The sequence below is a fragment of the Aristolochia californica genome, unplaced genomic scaffold (genome assembly GCF_029961685.1).
Source record: "Aristolochia californica isolate CCGP_79_NKW_82.1479 unplaced genomic scaffold, dmAriCali1.0.hap1 SCAF_2, whole genome shotgun sequence".
Lineage (NCBI taxonomy): Eukaryota > Viridiplantae > Streptophyta > Magnoliopsida > Piperales > Aristolochiaceae > Aristolochia > Aristolochia californica.
Genome location: NW_027181881.1, coordinates 3,558,985 through 3,578,159, shown reverse-complemented (window position 1 = coordinate 3,578,159; position 19,175 = coordinate 3,558,985). Strand labels below are relative to the sequence as shown.

General features: G+C 35.3%; 2 protein-coding genes across 2 annotated transcripts; both read right to left on the bottom strand.

The window, feature by feature from the left end:
* Nucleotides 1-4,239: 4,239 nt before the first annotated feature.
* On the bottom strand, nucleotides 4,240-7,108 carry LOC137956982 (receptor-like cytosolic serine/threonine-protein kinase RBK1). Its single transcript, XM_068804669.1, has 7 exons — nucleotides 6,791-7,108; nucleotides 6,562-6,659; nucleotides 5,150-5,936; nucleotides 4,982-5,064; nucleotides 4,733-4,868; nucleotides 4,419-4,565; nucleotides 4,240-4,335 (listed from the first exon to the last, which is right to left on the bottom strand). The coding sequence occupies exons 1-7, from the start codon at nucleotides 7,106-7,108 to the stop codon at nucleotides 4,240-4,242; spliced, it is 1,665 nt and encodes a 554-aa protein (XP_068660770.1).
* A 7,977-nt stretch (nucleotides 7,109-15,085) lies between these two features.
* On the bottom strand, nucleotides 15,086-16,888 carry LOC137956981 (exopolygalacturonase-like). Its single transcript, XM_068804668.1, has 5 exons — nucleotides 16,691-16,888; nucleotides 16,090-16,407; nucleotides 15,717-16,006; nucleotides 15,413-15,638; nucleotides 15,086-15,316 (listed from the first exon to the last, which is right to left on the bottom strand). Exons 1-5 carry the CDS (start codon nucleotides 16,886-16,888, stop codon nucleotides 15,086-15,088), a joined length of 1,263 nt encoding a protein of 420 aa, XP_068660769.1.
* Between the last annotated feature and the right edge of the window lie 2,287 nt (nucleotides 16,889-19,175).

Below are 19,175 nucleotides of genomic sequence, written 5' to 3'. Positions count from 1 at the left end.
GCAACCACTTGGTTGCGATAACACGACGCCAACTAGCTCGGTTTTAATATAGCCTTTTTTAAGATGGTAGAACTGAGAAGATGAAATCCTGACCGCAATTCAGAGCTAAATTCGCTTTGTTAATTGGTGAAGAAAGTGGGACACAGAGCTACAACGATCAACTACGGCAGTCCCACCTTGCAAATCACGAAGGCCAGCTAAGTGGGATCCAATAATGAACTAAATAAGGATTAATGAATCGCTTTTGTTTATTACAAGGCATTAATTAATTGACTAAAAGGATTGATATTTGAAAGCTTATTAGATTGCCGTTATCTCCGGCAGCGGTACCGGCAGTGTATAGATGTCGGACAACCGTGACAACCGCTCTCTCAACCGTGACCCGGGAACTTTCACAAACAAAAATCATTTAATACACAACAAACAAAAAGAATAACAATAGTTTCACAAACACCTTCTAGGGTGATACTAGAAATTGAACAAGCATCAACAAGTAAACACAATAATATTTAAAAACATTTTGAAAGAGGTGATAACAGAGATAGATTGCAAGTTGGGCACTAGTAAAAAAATAAAAAGCAAAATAAAATATGATAACAAAAAAAGAGAATTTCAAGCCCAAACCTTGAACTTTGTAAGAAAACTCCTAGAAATTTACTGTGCCAAAACCCATATATGTGGTCGTGCAAACCAAGTAGATCTTCTTCTTCGCCTCCTCTTCATTGGAGATCCAAAAAATGTAACACACAAGCTGTCATTTGTTGAATTTCTAAAAAAGAGAAATAATTCACTAACTTGTTGTAGTTTGAGTACAATGAACCTCTATTTATAATAGTGGAAACAAGTAGAATCCAATTACAATTAAACTCCCCTTATCCCAGTTATAGCCGAAATTAAACACTAAAAGATAACTCCTAGAATAATTGAATAACTGAACATAAATAGAAGACTAATATAACTAAAACACCTTTAACTGAGACTCTTTTGTGAAACTCCTGTAAGACTCCACCATATTAATTATGGCTCTGTGAGATATCTTACCGTGAGAGTCATGTAATACTCTTCTATATCTACTCTTAAACATTCTCCCTCAAACTGGAGTATATAACTTCAACTTGATATGAAAAATATTCTTGGTCTTCAATCTTCATTGACTAAAAATTTTTCATAGATGTTAATTCTCCAACATTTGTTCTCCCTATTTATTGAATATTTTGGTCACAAAAAAATTACCACAACATATGGAACAAAATACCTCTTTCTTGTACTTCTTCTTCTACTTATCCCCCTCACACTGGGGATAAAAAGGACATAGAGACCCACCTTGGATAAAACACAAGATGAGAGAAGAAAATCACTCCTATTTGTACAACAAAACTCTATACACTAGTCAAAACCGTCGTAGTCTAAAACACACTCCGCTCAATTTTAAAGACAAAAAATGGCCAAATTTTAGGGCTTAACAAAGAGACTAGTCACTTTTTAAGGATAACTCAAATACGAATCACCTATTGGATGAAGAATAAAATACTTGACCTAAACTGGATGTTGGGTACACTCCTATACTTTTTAGGTATTGGGTCTAGGAATTGCTCTGAAGAAATGAAAATACAATATGATAAATTAAAGAAATACTAAAGCAAACAACTTTAACAGAAAGGAGACAACTATACAACACTCATACTTTCAAACGAATCTAGAATATAACCTTTTTATATATAAAAAAAAAAACCAAGGGGATACTATAATGATAGAATTTAATAAATTCGACCAAGCATAATTCTTTTTTTTTTGGGGGGGGGGGGGGGGGGGGGTGGGGGACCACAATTTTTAGAGTTGACAATGCGTAAGATAGACAACTAAGTAACAAAAACACAAAATTTGAAAACAATATCGAAGCTGAATTTTTTTGCATACCTTGAATGAGCACATCATGGAGTGATTAAGTTTGACCAAAACTCTTTGATTAAAAGAGAATTTGGCTAAAAAAACTCTAATTTTAGGAGAAAAGGAAACTTAATTCATGTCAATGCATGGAGAGATAATAGGAGAGAAAATCGAAAAAAAGGAGATTTTTTTTGGCAGAATTGACATTTGGTACTTCTACATCAATATCTCAAAAAATATACCTCAAAATCACAAAAAAAAGTTTATTTTTCAAGAAACTAGACCCAAAGATATTCAAATTTATACCTAATTTGACATAAAAATTTTGTTCTCGAATCTTTTATGACCTCTTGATTTTCTTCATTATGTAGTTTGACCGTTGCTGACTCTAATGTGAATATCTCCTTAAAATAAAGATTAAATTGACATAAAATTTTCTCTTTTTGAAAATAGACTTCATACTTTTCATCCAAGTATAAGTTTTATTCATAAAATATACTTTTTTTGAGAGAAAGAATTTGATAGATTTCATACCAAATTGAGTATTTTTTTCATCTTTGGCCAGCATGGCCATTAACTTTTCTGATATTGATATCTCCCTCTAAAAAACACAGATTGAGAATTGGCTGTATAGGTAAGTATAAAGACATATAGATATTTTGTTTAATATATAATTCTTCATATAAAATTTCTTTCTTGATGGTATTAAATGGTTCAAAAGTTGAAGCTTTTTATTGCTCGAACCTCTCTTGTAGTTTGACATTTGCTTATTCAAATATCGATTTATCTTTTTTAAAAACTTTGATTGCCAAAATTCTTTTTGCGTTGGAAAACAGACTCAAAGACATTTTTGTTAATATATACTTTGAAATATAAAAAGTTCAATATGGAGGTGCTAACGCCAAGAAAACAATTGGTACCATGACATGGATGCAATAAAAAAAGAATATGAACCTAAACTACTAGAGATTATAGATCAGAAAACGATCACATTATCTCTGGGGGTTGACTGAGTCAACTCTCATAACCCGCTCTAAAAAAAATATAGTTCACTAACTTGTTGTAATTTGAGTACAATGAGCTTCTATTTATAATAGAAGAAACAAGTAGAATCCGATTATAATTAAATTACCTTTATCATAGTTACACCCAAAGTTACTAAAAGATAAGTCTTAGAATAATTAAACAGTTAGGACATAAATAGAAGACCAACATAACGAAAACATCTTTAACTGAAACTTTTTTGTGAGACCTCCTCCTGTGACACTCCTATAAGACTCCACAATATTAATTTTGGCTCTGCGAAACTTCTTACTGTGAGAGTCATGTAATACTCCTCCATATATGCTCTTCAACAACATGAAGTAGGAAATATTAAAAAAATTAGAAAATAAAGAATATTAATAAAAAAAGATCTTCCCATGACTACTACAAGATTCTTGACATGGTTGGCAATCATTTTGTCTTCGAAGGGTTTAGGATTTTTAGAAAATTCCATGAACATCCATTGATGAGGATAGTTTCCTTAGGAGGTTGGTTGCTCCAATTGGGAGATGGGTCACTCAAAGGGGAGTAGCTTTCTTAGTCACGCCTTTTTTTTCTTCTAATTTTTCTAAATTTGGTCTTTCTATAATCCAATGTACTTTCATATTCCTTTTAAACTTTTTTTTTGTGAGTATTGACTTCATATTTACTTCTTCATTGTCAATGCATATCGGCTATTGTATTTCTTGATCTTGTATTATTGTTGATTTCCTTAAAAATGAATTAGTTCAATACGTAAAATAATAATAATAATAATAATAATATTTATTATTATTATTAGTGAAAAAATTATGATAAGATACACTTGTGTTTATTATGTATCTATGCATCTCTTGCAAGCACTAAACAACTTCCCTCCCCAAATGCTTTTTATCTTCCTCTCATGAAATCCACTCTCCCACCATGTTAGTATGATAGATAGATCACAACAATCGACATTAGAGCTAGTTCTTCTGTGAATTGAAGAAGATAACTGGCATGTGTGTAAGGAAGAACATTGTTGTTACAAAATTTTCCTTTGCTAATAAGCATATTGTTACTATGAATCTCTTTCTTGTATCCCCTCCAATTTTAACCATCGAATGGTTCTCCACTCGAGAAAACATAACACGGACATTACAAGTAGCAGAAAACATAACACTTGAAATTTTTTCAAAGAACACGGTCGTTTGTATCTTTTTCATTTTTTTGGCTTTCTTTTCTGGAGAGACTTTTCGAGACATTGAAGCTTGTAATATAGGTAATAACTCTACAAAATGTACAATTTCTAGACAAAGATAACCAGGAAAATTGTTCGGTTTTCAGACTTTAGAAAACTTGGCCTGCGTCTCTACCCATACTAGAATCTGAGGATGGAGATGACTGCGGAATGGACGAACTTTCTCCTCTAAGAATGGAAACCACCTGCATTGAAAGATTAAAAAAGAAAAACTCAAAAACTTCCTCTCCTGCAGCTTCATATTTTTGAGCAAAGAGAGAAGGCTTACTTGAGACATATCAAGTCGAGGGAATGACCTAGTTTTTGTGCACTGAGTAGCAGCAGACATCACCCTGTACATCTCGTACATGTCGAGCTCTTCCATGTCATGATCCAATAACTCATGATTTGCACCTTGTAAAAGCAGCGGTCGCGCCTACAGAGCATTTGTTTGATTCACTAAGTCAATTAAAGACAAATAATCCCTGTTACGAGCAACAATTGATTATCTTACGCTTACCGTTTTCTTCAGGAAATTGGATATCCTTTAATTTTGAACTTGATTCATAAAAAGGATGAGATCGGAATGCAGATTACACATACCCAGTCGACCAATTGACGATCATCCTCCGGTAGGGGTCTCCGGCAGAAGAGTCGTAAGAGTAGCACTCCGAAGGAAAAGACGTCTGCTTTCATCAAGGCCAGGGACTCCAGGTCCAAAGTCTCCTCCCGTGGCAATCTGTTTCACAAACACAACAGCAAATCGTCGATTTAGTTCATAGTGGCCTGAAATTTACTCATTTTCGCTATTGTTACTGGGGTAAGGATTCTTAAGAATGACATATTGCTGACCTAGGGCTGCTATTAGGAGAAGAGGATGACATTGTTGCTTCAAGCTTATCCCCAAGCCACCTAGCTCGGCCAAAGCCAGATATCTGAGTATGTCAAACAAAACACTAACATGAGTAGAAGAAGATGATGAAGTAAAACCAGTTTGGATCAAATGACACAGGTGTTCACCTTAGGCTGGAAATCCCGTCCCAGAAAGACCGTGCACGCCCGTAAATCGCCGTGAACAACGGGTGCTCCGGGACATTCTTCGTGCATGTACTGTAGTCCAAGGCTGATTCCTATTGCTATTTTCATCCTCTCGGAGCATGTCAGTCCCGAGGGTCTCCCCCTCACTCCTATTACAAAAACGCAGATGTCATATGCGTAAGAGAGAGAAGCCATAGAAAGAGGGAGAATGAAGCTTGTCTTACGTGAGAGGTACTGGTCCAGTGTCGCGTTCCCTGGATAGAAGTAGACCAAGGCGGAGAAACTTGAACCCTCGTGGTAGCCGATGGGAGAGAATATATTTTTGTGGAACATGAACCGGGATACCCGCTTTTCAGCTTCCATAATGCCTTCAAAATTACCGGCTGAGAATCGTTTCACAAGAACAGGTAGGCCGGAGAGGTGGAGAAGAAAGCCCTTGAACATGTCAACGCTTTCGTGGTTATGAAGAAAACGTTCCACCCGGAACTCATCAGTCACAGCTCCGATATCCTCAGAGCTAAGCTCCATGGGAAGTCTGAGAAGCTGGAGGGGGTCCAATTCCCACTCGCATTCAGGTGTTTCCAGTGCAGCTCTTTCAACCACGTTAGGGTCCTCCTCCTGCATACTGGATAAAACGGGTGTCCCGGACTCGAATGATCCTACGGGATCAGGAGAGGCGCAGTGGAACTCAGGTTTGCCGCTGTCATCCACCGAAATTAGTTGGCAATCCTGGCAGCCTAATCGAACCCATTCTTCGTCCACCAAGCATCTGAAATTGTGAGGGGATTTTTAATGGTGATGTTGATTCTCTTCTGGTTTTAGAGTGCTACCCTTGGGTCCGAATACACGAAAGGAAACGTTAATGCGTATGTTCTCTTTTATGAGTTGCTGCTAGAATCCAGTGATGGTAACAGAATAAAAAAATGAAGAATAGGAAGAATCTGTCTTGGCAAATCAATTACGAGGAAATCGAATGGGATGGCATTGGCCATTAAATGCAAAAAAAATTCTATAACCTGCCCATGGCCTTCAATAAGAAGAACCCAAAAAATTACTGTTTATTTGTCAACAATATCGGAGAATCGAGGCACATCTCCCTGCTTGAACCTATTTCTTATTTGCCTATGCCGAAAACAACAAGAATCAAGTGGATGCAATCAGCGAAAAAAAACTTGGAGAAACAAATAAAGTTTAAGGTTACTCTGACTTGGCTATAACCAGCTAGATAAAAATTTTAAACTAGCTAATTTGATTAGTTTACACAATTCAACAGCCAAACAGGCCGATTCATTCAAAACTGGATGCATGAAGAGAAAATCGTCAAGGAAAAGGGAACGATGAGTTAGAACTCCATGAAGAAACCAACTAACTGAGTATTTAGGGAAGGAAGAGACCTATCCAGGATGATCAAAGTTGGTTTGAAACTACTTGCTTCGGAAGCCACAGCTGCCTTTGGGTACGGCCCAGCAAACACCTTTACCTCGAATTTTACCTGCCAAGATATTTCTTACATGAGAGAACATTAAATGATATAGTGTAACGTTCACGAACTGCACTTGTCGTGAGCATCGTTAGAGGAATTGATATGTTTCGTTTCTTTTATTCCCTGTAACTCTGACTTACTCCGAGATTCTTGCAGTTATCGTAGAAAGGCCTGAGGATTTTCACGTAGGTCTGCCTTTGCTGGGCAATCTGATCCTGAAGAAATTTCATGTAACCTTGTCCTTCCCATGGTGAAGCCGCCTGCTGTTCGCCGAAACAGCAAAACCAACTATCGGAAAACGTGGGATTGAGGAGGACGAGAACGAGGAGATGGTCGTTGAGAAAAAGACGACAGCTACCAAAAAGCCATGTTAGAGAGGAAACAGACTTCTCGTGTTTGGATGCCTTGTGCCCATCCAGTACCGCTATGACGCTCTCCCTCCTGTTCTTCTTGGCCATCGCCTTCTTCTTCGTTTTCTCCCACCTCCTTCGCTCACCTCTTCCGTATTCCTATTGGCTGGCCAAGCGTGTTTCTTCACTCAGTCGATCGAACTTCTTTCTGTTTGGCTTCTCCTTATGTCGAACTCGGTCGGGAAAACCAACGACATGCATCGATCTCACCGTAAAACTCGTCGCCTTCTGCTCGAGTTGCCGCATCCTCGCCACTTAACTCGCACTTTCCATCCTCTACAGAACGAGCATGAAGTCCAAAAGCGATTTTTTTCATCGAAAACTAAGCGGAAGTAGTCCTTAAATCTGACGAAATTCATCATTATTTTTCTGAAGTCACGGAATGATTTTCTTTCAGAGTGACGGCCCCCATCATCTAAGAGACAGAAGAAACAACAACCTCGGGTAGAAGAGACAACTGAATTCCTAAGTCCAAGGTTAACTGCAATAATCAGTTGTGGTCAAGGCATCGCATTGGCTGAGTCGCCCGGATCTCGAATTAACCCGCTAAAAAACAATTATTATTGATCAGACCAACCGATAAGGGCAACGTACCACAGAGAAAATTATTAATAGATTTCCTGCCGAAGAAAAACATGGAATGTAAATGGAGTCGTTCTGGCACTCAAATCCATAATCAAAAGCCAAAAAAATTTCTGTTTCTGGGATCACTAAGCTTGATATTGCATTTTCTGGATATGTGATTTGAAACTTTATTATTATTTATCCAAGACAACAAGATTAGTGGATTCAACAGAATCACCCTTCACAACAGGAAGACTAAGAAAGGAAAAAAAAATGTAGGGAAGAGAGAGAAAAGAAACAGGAAATTCTAAACCAGGATAAAAAAAATCGATTAAACAAGGATACAGAAAACATTGTTTGGTGAATGATGGTATTCCAATTGGAAAAAAAAAAACTTCTAACTTCATTGATAAATATTAATAATTTAAGGGTTGAAGTGGTAGAGAAAATACTGTTATAGGCAGGTTTTTGCTTGGCTTACAAAACTGGGAAAGATGAGCAAGAGTAAAAAAAAAATCGAGTTTCAAATATGGTCATCTTAGATGTTATATTTTCAAGTATCACGGCTTAGATATGTGCAATACTTTTAGATAAGAAAATTTTCAAAAATGATTCCTTCAAATTTACTCACATAAAGTACCACTAAGAGAAGAATTTCCTTCCAAATATATTTTTAAATTAATTTATTAAAAAAATAAAATTTAAAGTAAAATAGAATGCAGGTCCCCTTCCAACAACTCCTACTGCCAAAAGAACATGAAAGGTCCCCTTAGGGGGGGGGGGGAGTTAGTCAACAAACTGAAAATTTGATCTTCATCTTCATTTTCATCTTCATCTCATACATCTACATGATCTTCATCTTCGAAATGGGTGTTAGTGTGGACAAGTTCATGTTCGAAATCTTCGAAATAGGGTGTTAGTGTGGACAACTTCATCTTCAAAATCGAAATGGGGAAAGCAAACGAAATTGGAAGGTATTTTGGGGGAAAGGAGAATAGCCAAAGAGAGAAGGGAGTGGGAGGCTGAAAGGGAGAAGAGAGAAAAGAGAGGGAGGTCGAGAGGGACAACAAAGAGAGAGAAGCGAGAGAGAAAAACGGAGAGCGAGTCCTAGAGAAGAGAGGGAGGCACGAAGACGAGAGAGAGGGCGAGTCCGAGAGACGGAGGCCGAACACGAGAGTCCGAGAGAAGAGAGGGAGCAACGACGTCGGGGGTGCATGGAGACGAGAGAGGGGGTGCGGGAGAGAGGGAGGAAAAAAGGGAAATGAGGACGCACGAGAGAGGGGGGTGCGAGGAGAGAAAGGGGGAAAAAAACAACCAAGCCGCCCGCATCCTTCATCTCGAAGAAGATAAAAAATGGTCTTCAATGAGATGAAGGATTTTAAAACGTGGAGATGAAGGACCGTTTCATCCCCAACATCCAGATGAAATATCATCTGTGCTCCACTAACGACTTCAACTAATGAAAGGCGTCAGGTGGTTGATCTTCATCTCGGACTTCAAGTTGATTAACCCCCCCTTAAAATCAAGATGTATGGGAAGAGTGAATAGGTTTGCTAACTTTTGCTGTTAATTTTAACTTTGTTTGGTTACTCATTGTGTGGATGTATTTATCTTTTCAATTAATATAAGTATAAGGACAATCTTAAAATATATGTTTAAGCATAATGATTAAAGTCTAAGCGGAGGCTATCATGTATCATGTACACAAGATTTTTAGGTGATTCACAATCTTTCTGCAGATTGTTAGTCCATCCCTCAAAATGTTTTAGCACCTTGAGGCATCACTAAGTTTAGGTTGCCCTATGGCATTTACATCAAATCTCCACTAAGGCCAATCACATTGTTGCCCACAACAACCAACTTATAATAACGCACTCTCAGGTAGATTATAAAGGCTAACTAGGTATACTAGCCCAAACCTACAAAGGGATTTTCCAACATCCCATTACGCTGCACAAACGTAGACCTATACAATGATTTTCAGAAGCCCATTAGGCAAACCAACCAAGACCCACAAAAGATTTTTAACACCGATGCCCACACAAGGTCTTACAACTTACAACAAATAATACCGCTTGTCATCTTCTACACTTCAGCTCAAACAACTTCTCTCACTTAATATCCAACAACAAATACACTCTCTCAACAATTATACTCTATATTCTACAACTTGTCAACTTTTACACTTCAGCCACCAAGAACTTCTCAAATACCCTTCAACAGCTAATACACATTCTCCTCTTCAACATATCAGCTAAAAATGATTTTTAATTAAATAATATTAAATGTTATATATTTTTAAAATAAATAGAATGTAACTAAAACATACTGACAAATAATATTTTTAAAAATAAAATTATATTTTTTCGAATATTTTATTTTTTTTAAATATTAGTAAATAAATTATAATATAAATTTTAATTAATTAATATAAAAATTTCATATTTTATTTTAAAAAATAGAAGGTAATAAAAACATGAAACTATAAATAAGATTTTCAAAAAATAAAAATATTTTTAAATTTTAAAAATATTTTAAATTCATAATCCAAGGTGTTAATCAAATTTGAAGTTCTTTTTTTAATAATTAATTTTTTTTAGTTTAATTCAGTCAATAGAAGGTCATGAAATGTGTTCTGGTAAATAAATTTTTTAAAAGTTAATAAAATTACAAATTCATTTTTTAAATTAGTAAATGTCTTAAATCGACAATAAAATGTGTTAAACAGATTATATGAAGATTTTTTAATTTTTAATATTCTAATTTTATATTTTATTACTGTATATAAAAGGTAATAAAATGTGTACTAACAAATTAGACTTTTAAAAAAAAATGATTTTAATAATATATTTTATAAATTATAAAATTTCTTAAATCGATAATGGAAGGTGTTAATTTTTTAAAATAATTAATATAATTTTACAAAACATTGAATGGAATAAAACACATACTGATAAAAAAGATTTTTCAAAACTAATTTTTTTAAATTAAAAATATCTTAAATCGATATGAAAGATTTTAAATTGTAAGGGGTGGTTTTTAATTAATTATTATATAAAATTTATATTTTCTTCTTTTAAAAAAAGGTAATAAAAATGTACGAACAAATAAATTTTTTAAAAAACTAATATAATTTTTTGAAAAATATTGCATTCAATCAAAAAATATCTTAAATTGATAATGTAAGGTTTTAATTACATTAGATTTAAAAAAATATAATTAATAAAATTTTATTATATAAAATATAAGTTAATGAAATGTGTAAGATTTTTAAAATAAAAAATTATTTTTTTCAAACTATTTTAATATTTTAAAAGAACTTAAATCAGTAATGAAAGAAAATGGGAGAAAAAAGGTATGTTGATGTAGAGGACTAACGCGACGCGATGATGATGCGTCATGTTGACATATGATACACATGGCTAATGATGGGGTGATTTGGTGATGTGGCAGATGGCAAGGTATTAATTCCTTCCTTTGCTGATGTGGCACAACATAAGCTGTCAAAGTTGGCGTGTCGAGTTGGACTGTACACATTAAAAAAGGGTTAATTTAGTAAAATTCCTTATATATATACAACATCAACGGGAGAATCTGGAAGTGGTTGGCTCTGAGTTTGCATTTACTGAAAGAATAATTTATGTACATCTCTAAGTTCATCATCTTACTCTCTTGTTGCTTAGCATAACACTTTGGCTCCTCTGTTCAACATTTGGGCTCCTTAGCATCATGTTGTACATTTCTCAGTTGCTCCTGAGTAAGATACAATGCCTCTTTAGTTTCCTGCACGTACTTCATACATGTAGTGATCTAAGACGAAGATGGTGAATCATTCTTGGGTAGAGGTGGTTGAGACAAACCCAAACCCTTAATATACCTAGATTGAACTCCACAAACCCATCGTATAATGGCTCACTGATCAAGTATCTCACTAGCCTTTTGTGCCTCTAGTACCAACTACTGCATCTAATCATGCAAAAAAAAAACATAAGTTAAAATTATATTTGCTTAAAATAAAATATCAATTTTTATAAAAAGAAGAAGAAGCTATATTTACATGTTTTTCTTCAGATCTCTCAATCCACCCGTAGTCGGACCAATGAGTAATTCAAAATTGCTCAATATTTGAGCAAATTGCGCTCTACACGTTTAGAAGGACACATGCATGTAAATATATTACATAGTGATACATTTAAAATAAAATATAATCCAAGTTAAATACATGCCATTTCCTCGGATACTCATAAAAGACTTCAATCCAATAGTTTGTCAAACATTTTGTTTTCTAATATTTTTTATATTTACTTAGAAATGTATCTGAAAAATAAAAATTAAGCATGAGTAATAAAATGAAAAATAAGCGAAGTTTTAAAGCACAATCCTTAATAATTTAGTTACCTGGAATCTCTCCCTCAAACACATTCATGCACAACCGCTCCCAATCCTCGAGAGAAATCCCTCTATAAGGAGTAGACAATGTCGGTAACCTCGACACTCCCTATACCAAGCGTGCAAACCAATCTGGTGTTGTTGAAATGCAACGCCCAATATAGCATGCAAAAGAGCTTGTGATGCCGCATTACTATTCAAGTCAATATCAAACTTCTCCTATAACACAAACATTATCAAAGTTAACATTGTAAACTAGAAGAAATAAAAAATATAATTAAATAATTTATAATATTTACCTCAGTATAAGGATAAGCGGTAGCTATCTAATGTTCGGTGTAGGCTTCAAACTTTTCCACCTTCAAAAGGTCCATTGATTACAACTAGCCAACATCTTGTTCACACACAAGTGATCCTTTGTCACGTGAACAATTTGAAAATTTTATTAGCATACACTCCATATGGACAACACATCTTATTACCTTGCCTTACCACATGTTTGTTGTACACCACACGAATAAATGACTCTACCCCTTTCTTATATTCTTCATTCAAGGGTTTGTGTTGTGAACAATTCTCATCCAACTCTTATCTGTTTTATGCATAATACAAAATTTTATAAACCCACAAATTATGGCCCCTCGATGACATCTAACTTCATTGTTCACTTGAGTTTGTGACTCCACCTCATCCATTCAAGAATCACAATTGTCTACTATTGTATGATTATAATTTAAGACACTTATCAAAGTTTTGACAACATGTCCCTGCACCCCTCATTTTATACCAACATAATTAGTTGATGTGCATGTACCAAACCCTATTTCTAGAGCACAATGTGTTCTAGTTAACAAAGTATGCAGTATAAAACTCGAGGAGTTTGTGGGAGACGGATACAAATATATCAACAATTGTCTCAAACTATAACACTTACAATAGTAAACATATTTGCGAGTCTAGAACTATCCTATGGATTAATTCAAGATTTGTACGAGTATATTTAGTATTTGTGCAGTCTTTTTAATAGAATGAAATCCAAAAATTTCACAAAACTAGCCTATACATTAATATCTCTTGAACAGACCATCACATTTCAATTAAAAAATTTTAATACAAAAATTTAGGACTCATATTGTAGAAAGACTGTAATGTCCTCAAATACCAAAGCTAAAGTTTTTCTGAGCATCTTACATGTTATGAACAATGTTATGAATTATGTTTTCATATTTCTTACTCCTATGATTAGTTTCAAATTGTGCCTTGTTTAGTTTCATATTACAAAAATTAAAATTAGAATTTGTATGCATTATGTTATTCTTCTCACTCTACATTGAATTATCTTCTCATATAGACATTATGTCCACATTATTGTTATAGTTATACCGGATAAAACTAATGGTCTTAAGACTCTATCCTTGACTACCCAACCTAGTAAAATGGTGACTTGTCTTGTAGGACATAAAGATGGATAATAAAATCTATGCAACGGTCCCACTGTATTCGCCCTCCTTCACAATGGGTATTTTCTCCTCGCCACACAAAGTTTTTCATTGTACTTCAATATCTCAATAAATAATTTCAAAATATGTAGAATAAACAAAATATAGGATTTAAAAATAATAAAAATAAGATTAATTCAGAGTTAAAATACGTAACTAAAATAGAATTAGAATAAAAATAAAAATATAGCATTTAAATAAAAAATTAAAAACCCGCCCCCAATTCCGCCCTCCCCCCATGGGTATTTTCTCCTTGCCGCATGAAAATATTTCCTAGCACTTCAATATCTCAATAAATATATTTTAAATATGTAAAATATGCAAAACACAAGATTAAATAAATAATTTAAAATAATTAAAATTCAGAATAAAAATATAATAAAATATAAAATTAAAATATAGAGTTTAAAAATAGAATTAAAAGCCCCCCATCCTCTCCCAACAAATTTCCAAAATTCGGTAGGAGAAACCCAATTCCAATTTCACAATTTCTCCCTCCTCTATAGGGAAACGCAAGAAGAAGGAAAAAAGGAAAGAAGGAGAAAAAGGAAAAAAAGAGATGAAGGAAAGAAGAAAATTAGGAGGAGAAGAAAAAAATAAAGAAAAATGAGGAAGAACTTTTGGTGGATTTTTTAAGGCGATGTGAGAGGGTGCATGCTCCCTTAGACACTACTAGTGTACTCTGATTTGGATAACTTAATAAATTCGTTGACAAAAATTGTTTTCTACTAGAGAATTTGCAATTCATTGGGAGAACTTCTATCTCTTGCAACGAATTGTAATATTCTCTAGGAGATGTCTTACTGCCAACGAATTTAATTTTGCTAGAGGTTGTTTTGTTGGTAGAGCCGGATTTTCTTGTAGTAACATGTACGTATAGATAGACAGATAGATAGATAGATAGATAGATATATATATATATATATATATATATATATATATATATAGAGAGAGAGAGAGAGAGAGAGAGAGAGAGAGAGAGAGAGAGAGAGAGAGATTTCAATCATTTCAGAGAATTGGAAAGGAAGAGAGGTGGTGTCACGTAATTGGTTTCTCTAGAGAGCCATGGAAAAATAAAACGAATATGGATCTGATTTTTATTTTACCATCAAATTCTGATTGAATAACCTAAATCTTAATTTCGTCTTATTTCTTATTCTTATCATGTTTAAAGATAAAATGGAGATAATAATATTATTGTAAATATAATCAATTAAAATGGTATCAATTGGGTGCAACTAAGATTTGCTGGATTACTTGAATGTGACCTCGTTTCTTTTATTTGAAAGTTACAGTCATTTATAAATATTAATGTCTTGTTTGTTTAGTGAAATATGAAAAACACTGAACTACAATGCTGGTAGCTTTTTGAATTAATTACTTCATTGGTGAATTTTCATTGCTCTGAAGTCTGACTGGCTTAAAAGTAACTTGTTAAGGAAAAAGATTATCACAATGAGAGAGAATGGATTGACGAATAATAGCTGGTTTATATAATGCTTCACCACTTGTATCAAGAGTAAGAGATTGCAGAAGGAGACGCGATGGAGATCGTAGTGATTTTGTTTTGTGTTTAAAGTTGAAGGCAAGGAGGTGGATTCATGGTGCCAGTAGTTGTTGCCTCGACATGCTGGCACATGGACGCCGTCGGTTGGTCTGTTCCCTGGTAATTCAAATTGATGTCGATAAACTGCATGTTCTTGCAAGGCACTTGACTGCTACAGATGAGATTCACAGCGAGTCTGGTGAAAGAAGACCCCCTAATGTTCTTGTAGGTAACATCGCTTAGTTGCACCGCTGACGGCTGCAGAGTCGACGAACAAGAAGACGAGTAGTGGAGGGAATCAGAAGGGATCACGATGCGAAATCAATAATTTGAATTCACTTTACTTTTACTCACCTTGTCTGTACAGTGATGCGCAGGGCAGTATTTTTGGTCAATGATGATTGGAAAGGAGACGTCGTCCATGATGATATCCTCGAAGGTGATGTTCCTAGCAGTAAGAGAAGGAGATCCACCCCAAGATTTTATCCTGACGCCATTCGTGGTGCCTTTGAGTGTGCAGTTCTTCACATGTATCCCTTGTACAGGACTCTCATTCTTGTACTTGCCGAGACTACCAATACTGCGAAACACTCACAAGCAAAGCTTATCAATGAGCAATTACATCTTACAAAGACTACTGCAGAAAAACGAGGAGTACCTGATGCCGTGGCCAGGTCCACAGGTGATGTTGGAGACAAATATGTCATTGTTTCCGTCGCCCAGGGAGACACAATCGTCGCCGACTCCGATGACGGAATTAGTGATGTTGACGGTGGAGGAGTCACTTACGTGTATACCATCGGTGTTTGGGCTGTCCTCAGGAGCTGTGATATTGAGGTTGTCGAGATAAAAAAAACTGCATTTGTTCATTCTCAGATTGAAGCCTTTACTGTCCACAAATTTAATCCCCCTGATCTGTCCGGTAGTACAAGAGATCAACTTCATAGACTGTTACAAATACCAGATGATCATCATGTTGCCGAATTAATAAACATCCTCAATGGTTCACTCGACTAAAAACGATCACTTACAGAAGCCATTATCTTGCACTTCGTCTTTTCGGGACAAGAAGTGACGGTCCAGGCTTCAGCACCTCCCTGGCCATCAATGGTCCCTCCGCCAGAAATGACTAGCCCGTGCAGAGATCGGAATGTGATCCAAGCACTGGTTGGGAAGCTGTCCACGCCTGGGGGAGCCTTTAGGGTGCCCTTCAGTTCCACGGCTGGTGACCCCTTATTGAAGCACGGCCCCTCGAAGGTGATGGCACCCAGTAGGTAAGTCCCTTCAGGAATCAGGAGTGCTGCGTTACCGTTGAATGAGCACGCCTCATTCCAAGCTTGCATGAAAGCCTGCATGGAGGATTTCCTCAAACTATCAATCTAAAACTATCGATTTATTTTAGGATCTAACCCATCAACTTTGGAAATATATATTCATCTGTATTTCCTTTTAGGTTTTTTAATTGAATCAAGATTTGCATGCACTGTTATGTCATTTGCGACGTAAAAAATGAAAAAATCATCTCCGTCTCATGGATACACCATAACCAATTACATTTTTGACGATAGCTAAACTAATCAGAACAATCACTCTATTAGCAAAAGTGGCAGCAGGTGAAAAAGAAAAACTCACCTTTGCATCATCAGTCTGCCCATCCGCCTTTGCGCCATACTTGGTCACGTCGAAAACTCCCGACCCGCTACTTGGAGAAGCTGGACTCGGCTGAGCTGGGGCACCATCACCAACAGCGTTCGTCAAAGCGACTCCATTCACCAAAAATATTATCAAACCAAGCGGGAAAATAGCTTTCAAGTTCCTCGTGAGGGACATTTTAGAACCTTTTTCTTGTTTTTTTTTTTTTTTCCTTTTTGATTTTTTAATGATAGATCAGGAAACAGGATATGCTCTCCAGCCCTTCAGAGAAGAATATGAGTATAGATTTCAGAAAGGTGGAGGGGCGGAGATTGCATCTATGTCCTGACTCCTGACGTACCTCGGGAAGGAGATGGTGAGATTTATAAATGAATGAACTGGAAGTCTCCTGCATTTTAGGTGGTTTGTTCTAGCCTTTTACCTGGCCTTTCGTTTCTTTCCTTTTTATTACCGGTGCAACGAGAAGTATGGAAGGAGAATTTCCCGTTGGAACACAACTTGTTTCAGGAGTTTGCTCCATTTCTTCTGGTCTTAATTTCTCCTCTTTCAACGAGAAGAGAGAACCCGTCCTGACCCACGGGGTTAGTTAGTTATTTTAACCCAAAGGCTGAGGATGCCTGCCAAGTTCAGTCGGGGACGGGTTAACCCTAAAAACCCGTCCCATATAAATATATATTTTATTTTACAAAGTACTCATAAAATGATAGTGTAAATAGGTAAAATAAAGAGAGGAAAGAATGGGGCTAGGGGGCAGGTTGGTGGGATAACAGGTAGGTTAGTTAGGCAGGGTTGGGTTTGATCTGAGCCGTTGCCATCCCTACAAGGTGATTCCAGGTAAGAGCAGCGAAACATGTATTTTGAAATGTATCTTCATACTTTGCTTAACCAACGCCGTGAATATCAATGGTTAGATTAACTTTCCACATAAAAAATACAAGTTTCCAGATGTACTTTAAAAGAGTAGCTATCATTGCACTGAGCAGCATTGTCAATTGATGATAATTTTATAGTTTGTAATTATAAAAACGAACTGAGATGCATGATTTATGGTTATTATGAAGTAAGAAACTTAAGAAAATTGAAGAGTTAACCACATAGCAAAATGTCAACCATTTCACTAAGAAAATTGAAGAATTAAAATTGCAAGGGTCAAAGGAGTAAAGCTTATTCAATAAGATTCGACGGATTGTGTAGAAAGTAAAAAATGCAATTTTTCAAGCTCAGTCTCGGGAGTTGAGGTTTCCAATTTTTGTGAACGACTTATTTTTGTGTTCACTATAAAAATAGAATCTAATTAATATATTTCATATTCTTGACCTCTTTTAACCCATATTTGTTAGATGACAAAAACATCATTTTCTAGCTCCAATGACTAATTTTTTTAATGGAGTGCCTTCTATTTAAGCCAAACTTGCCCCAAATGACTTTCTCTCCTAGCCAAAGTATTTCCCAATCCTCCTAAGCCTTTGTACACCATTTGAGAAGATCTTTTCTTCTCCCAAGCTCCAAATGAAGTCAAAATCAATATTTCTCTCCATTGAGCTACGTATTCCAATAATTGTTCTTTCAAATGTTAGTTGAATACTTAGATAACTCTTTGTTAAACATGTGGGTAGTGATTTTGACATATTTTTTATTCATAATTTGTGTTTTTAATTTTTTTGTGATTGACTTCCATTTGACATAAAACTTGTTTGATCTTTTACTTTCAAATCATTTCATATATGCAAATATTCTTATTTGATGGGGCATTTAAAAGGGGTTTTGAAAATAATGAAATTTTGGAATTAAGTTTTTAAATCCAAATATATACAAGCATGTACTTTGAGTCAAATTGATTATACTGGGTAGAGTACACTGAACTATTGGTATTAGTCATTGAAATTATACAGTAAAGTTTGGATTACTAATCTAGTGTTGTCTTTTAAAATCAACCATTACGTTGAGCGATTGAACTACTTTTTATACTTTCCCCAGTTTAAAAAAGCAATTCCATGTTTACTTTGTGCATATATTAGTCACTAAGAACTTTCTTGAGTTGTTGATTACTTGAGTCGGTATTTAAGAACTAGAGTACTTATTTGTTTGAACATAGATTACTAAATCTATCTATTGAGAGACAATTTACTTTGAGTTATATTGTAAACAAGTAAATTAACTTGGCAACTTGAGTCAAGCCTTGGGTAGGCAAGGCCATCTTTAACATTAAACTAATTGAGAAAAGTTATTAGGACTGAGTTTTAGAAGTAGCAAACTTTTTGTGGTGTAAGTATAGAAATTAAGAAGTTGTGGTGATTGAGGTATTGAGATTGAGAAGGTGAATTAGCTGCTAAAAATTGTATGAGAGAAGTTGTTTAAGCTAAGGTGTAGATGCTTAAAAAGTTGTTGTAGCAGAGCTATAGAAGTTTTGTAGTGTTTGTGGCTAATGAGTAGAAGATGACAAATGGTATTAGCTGTTGCAAGC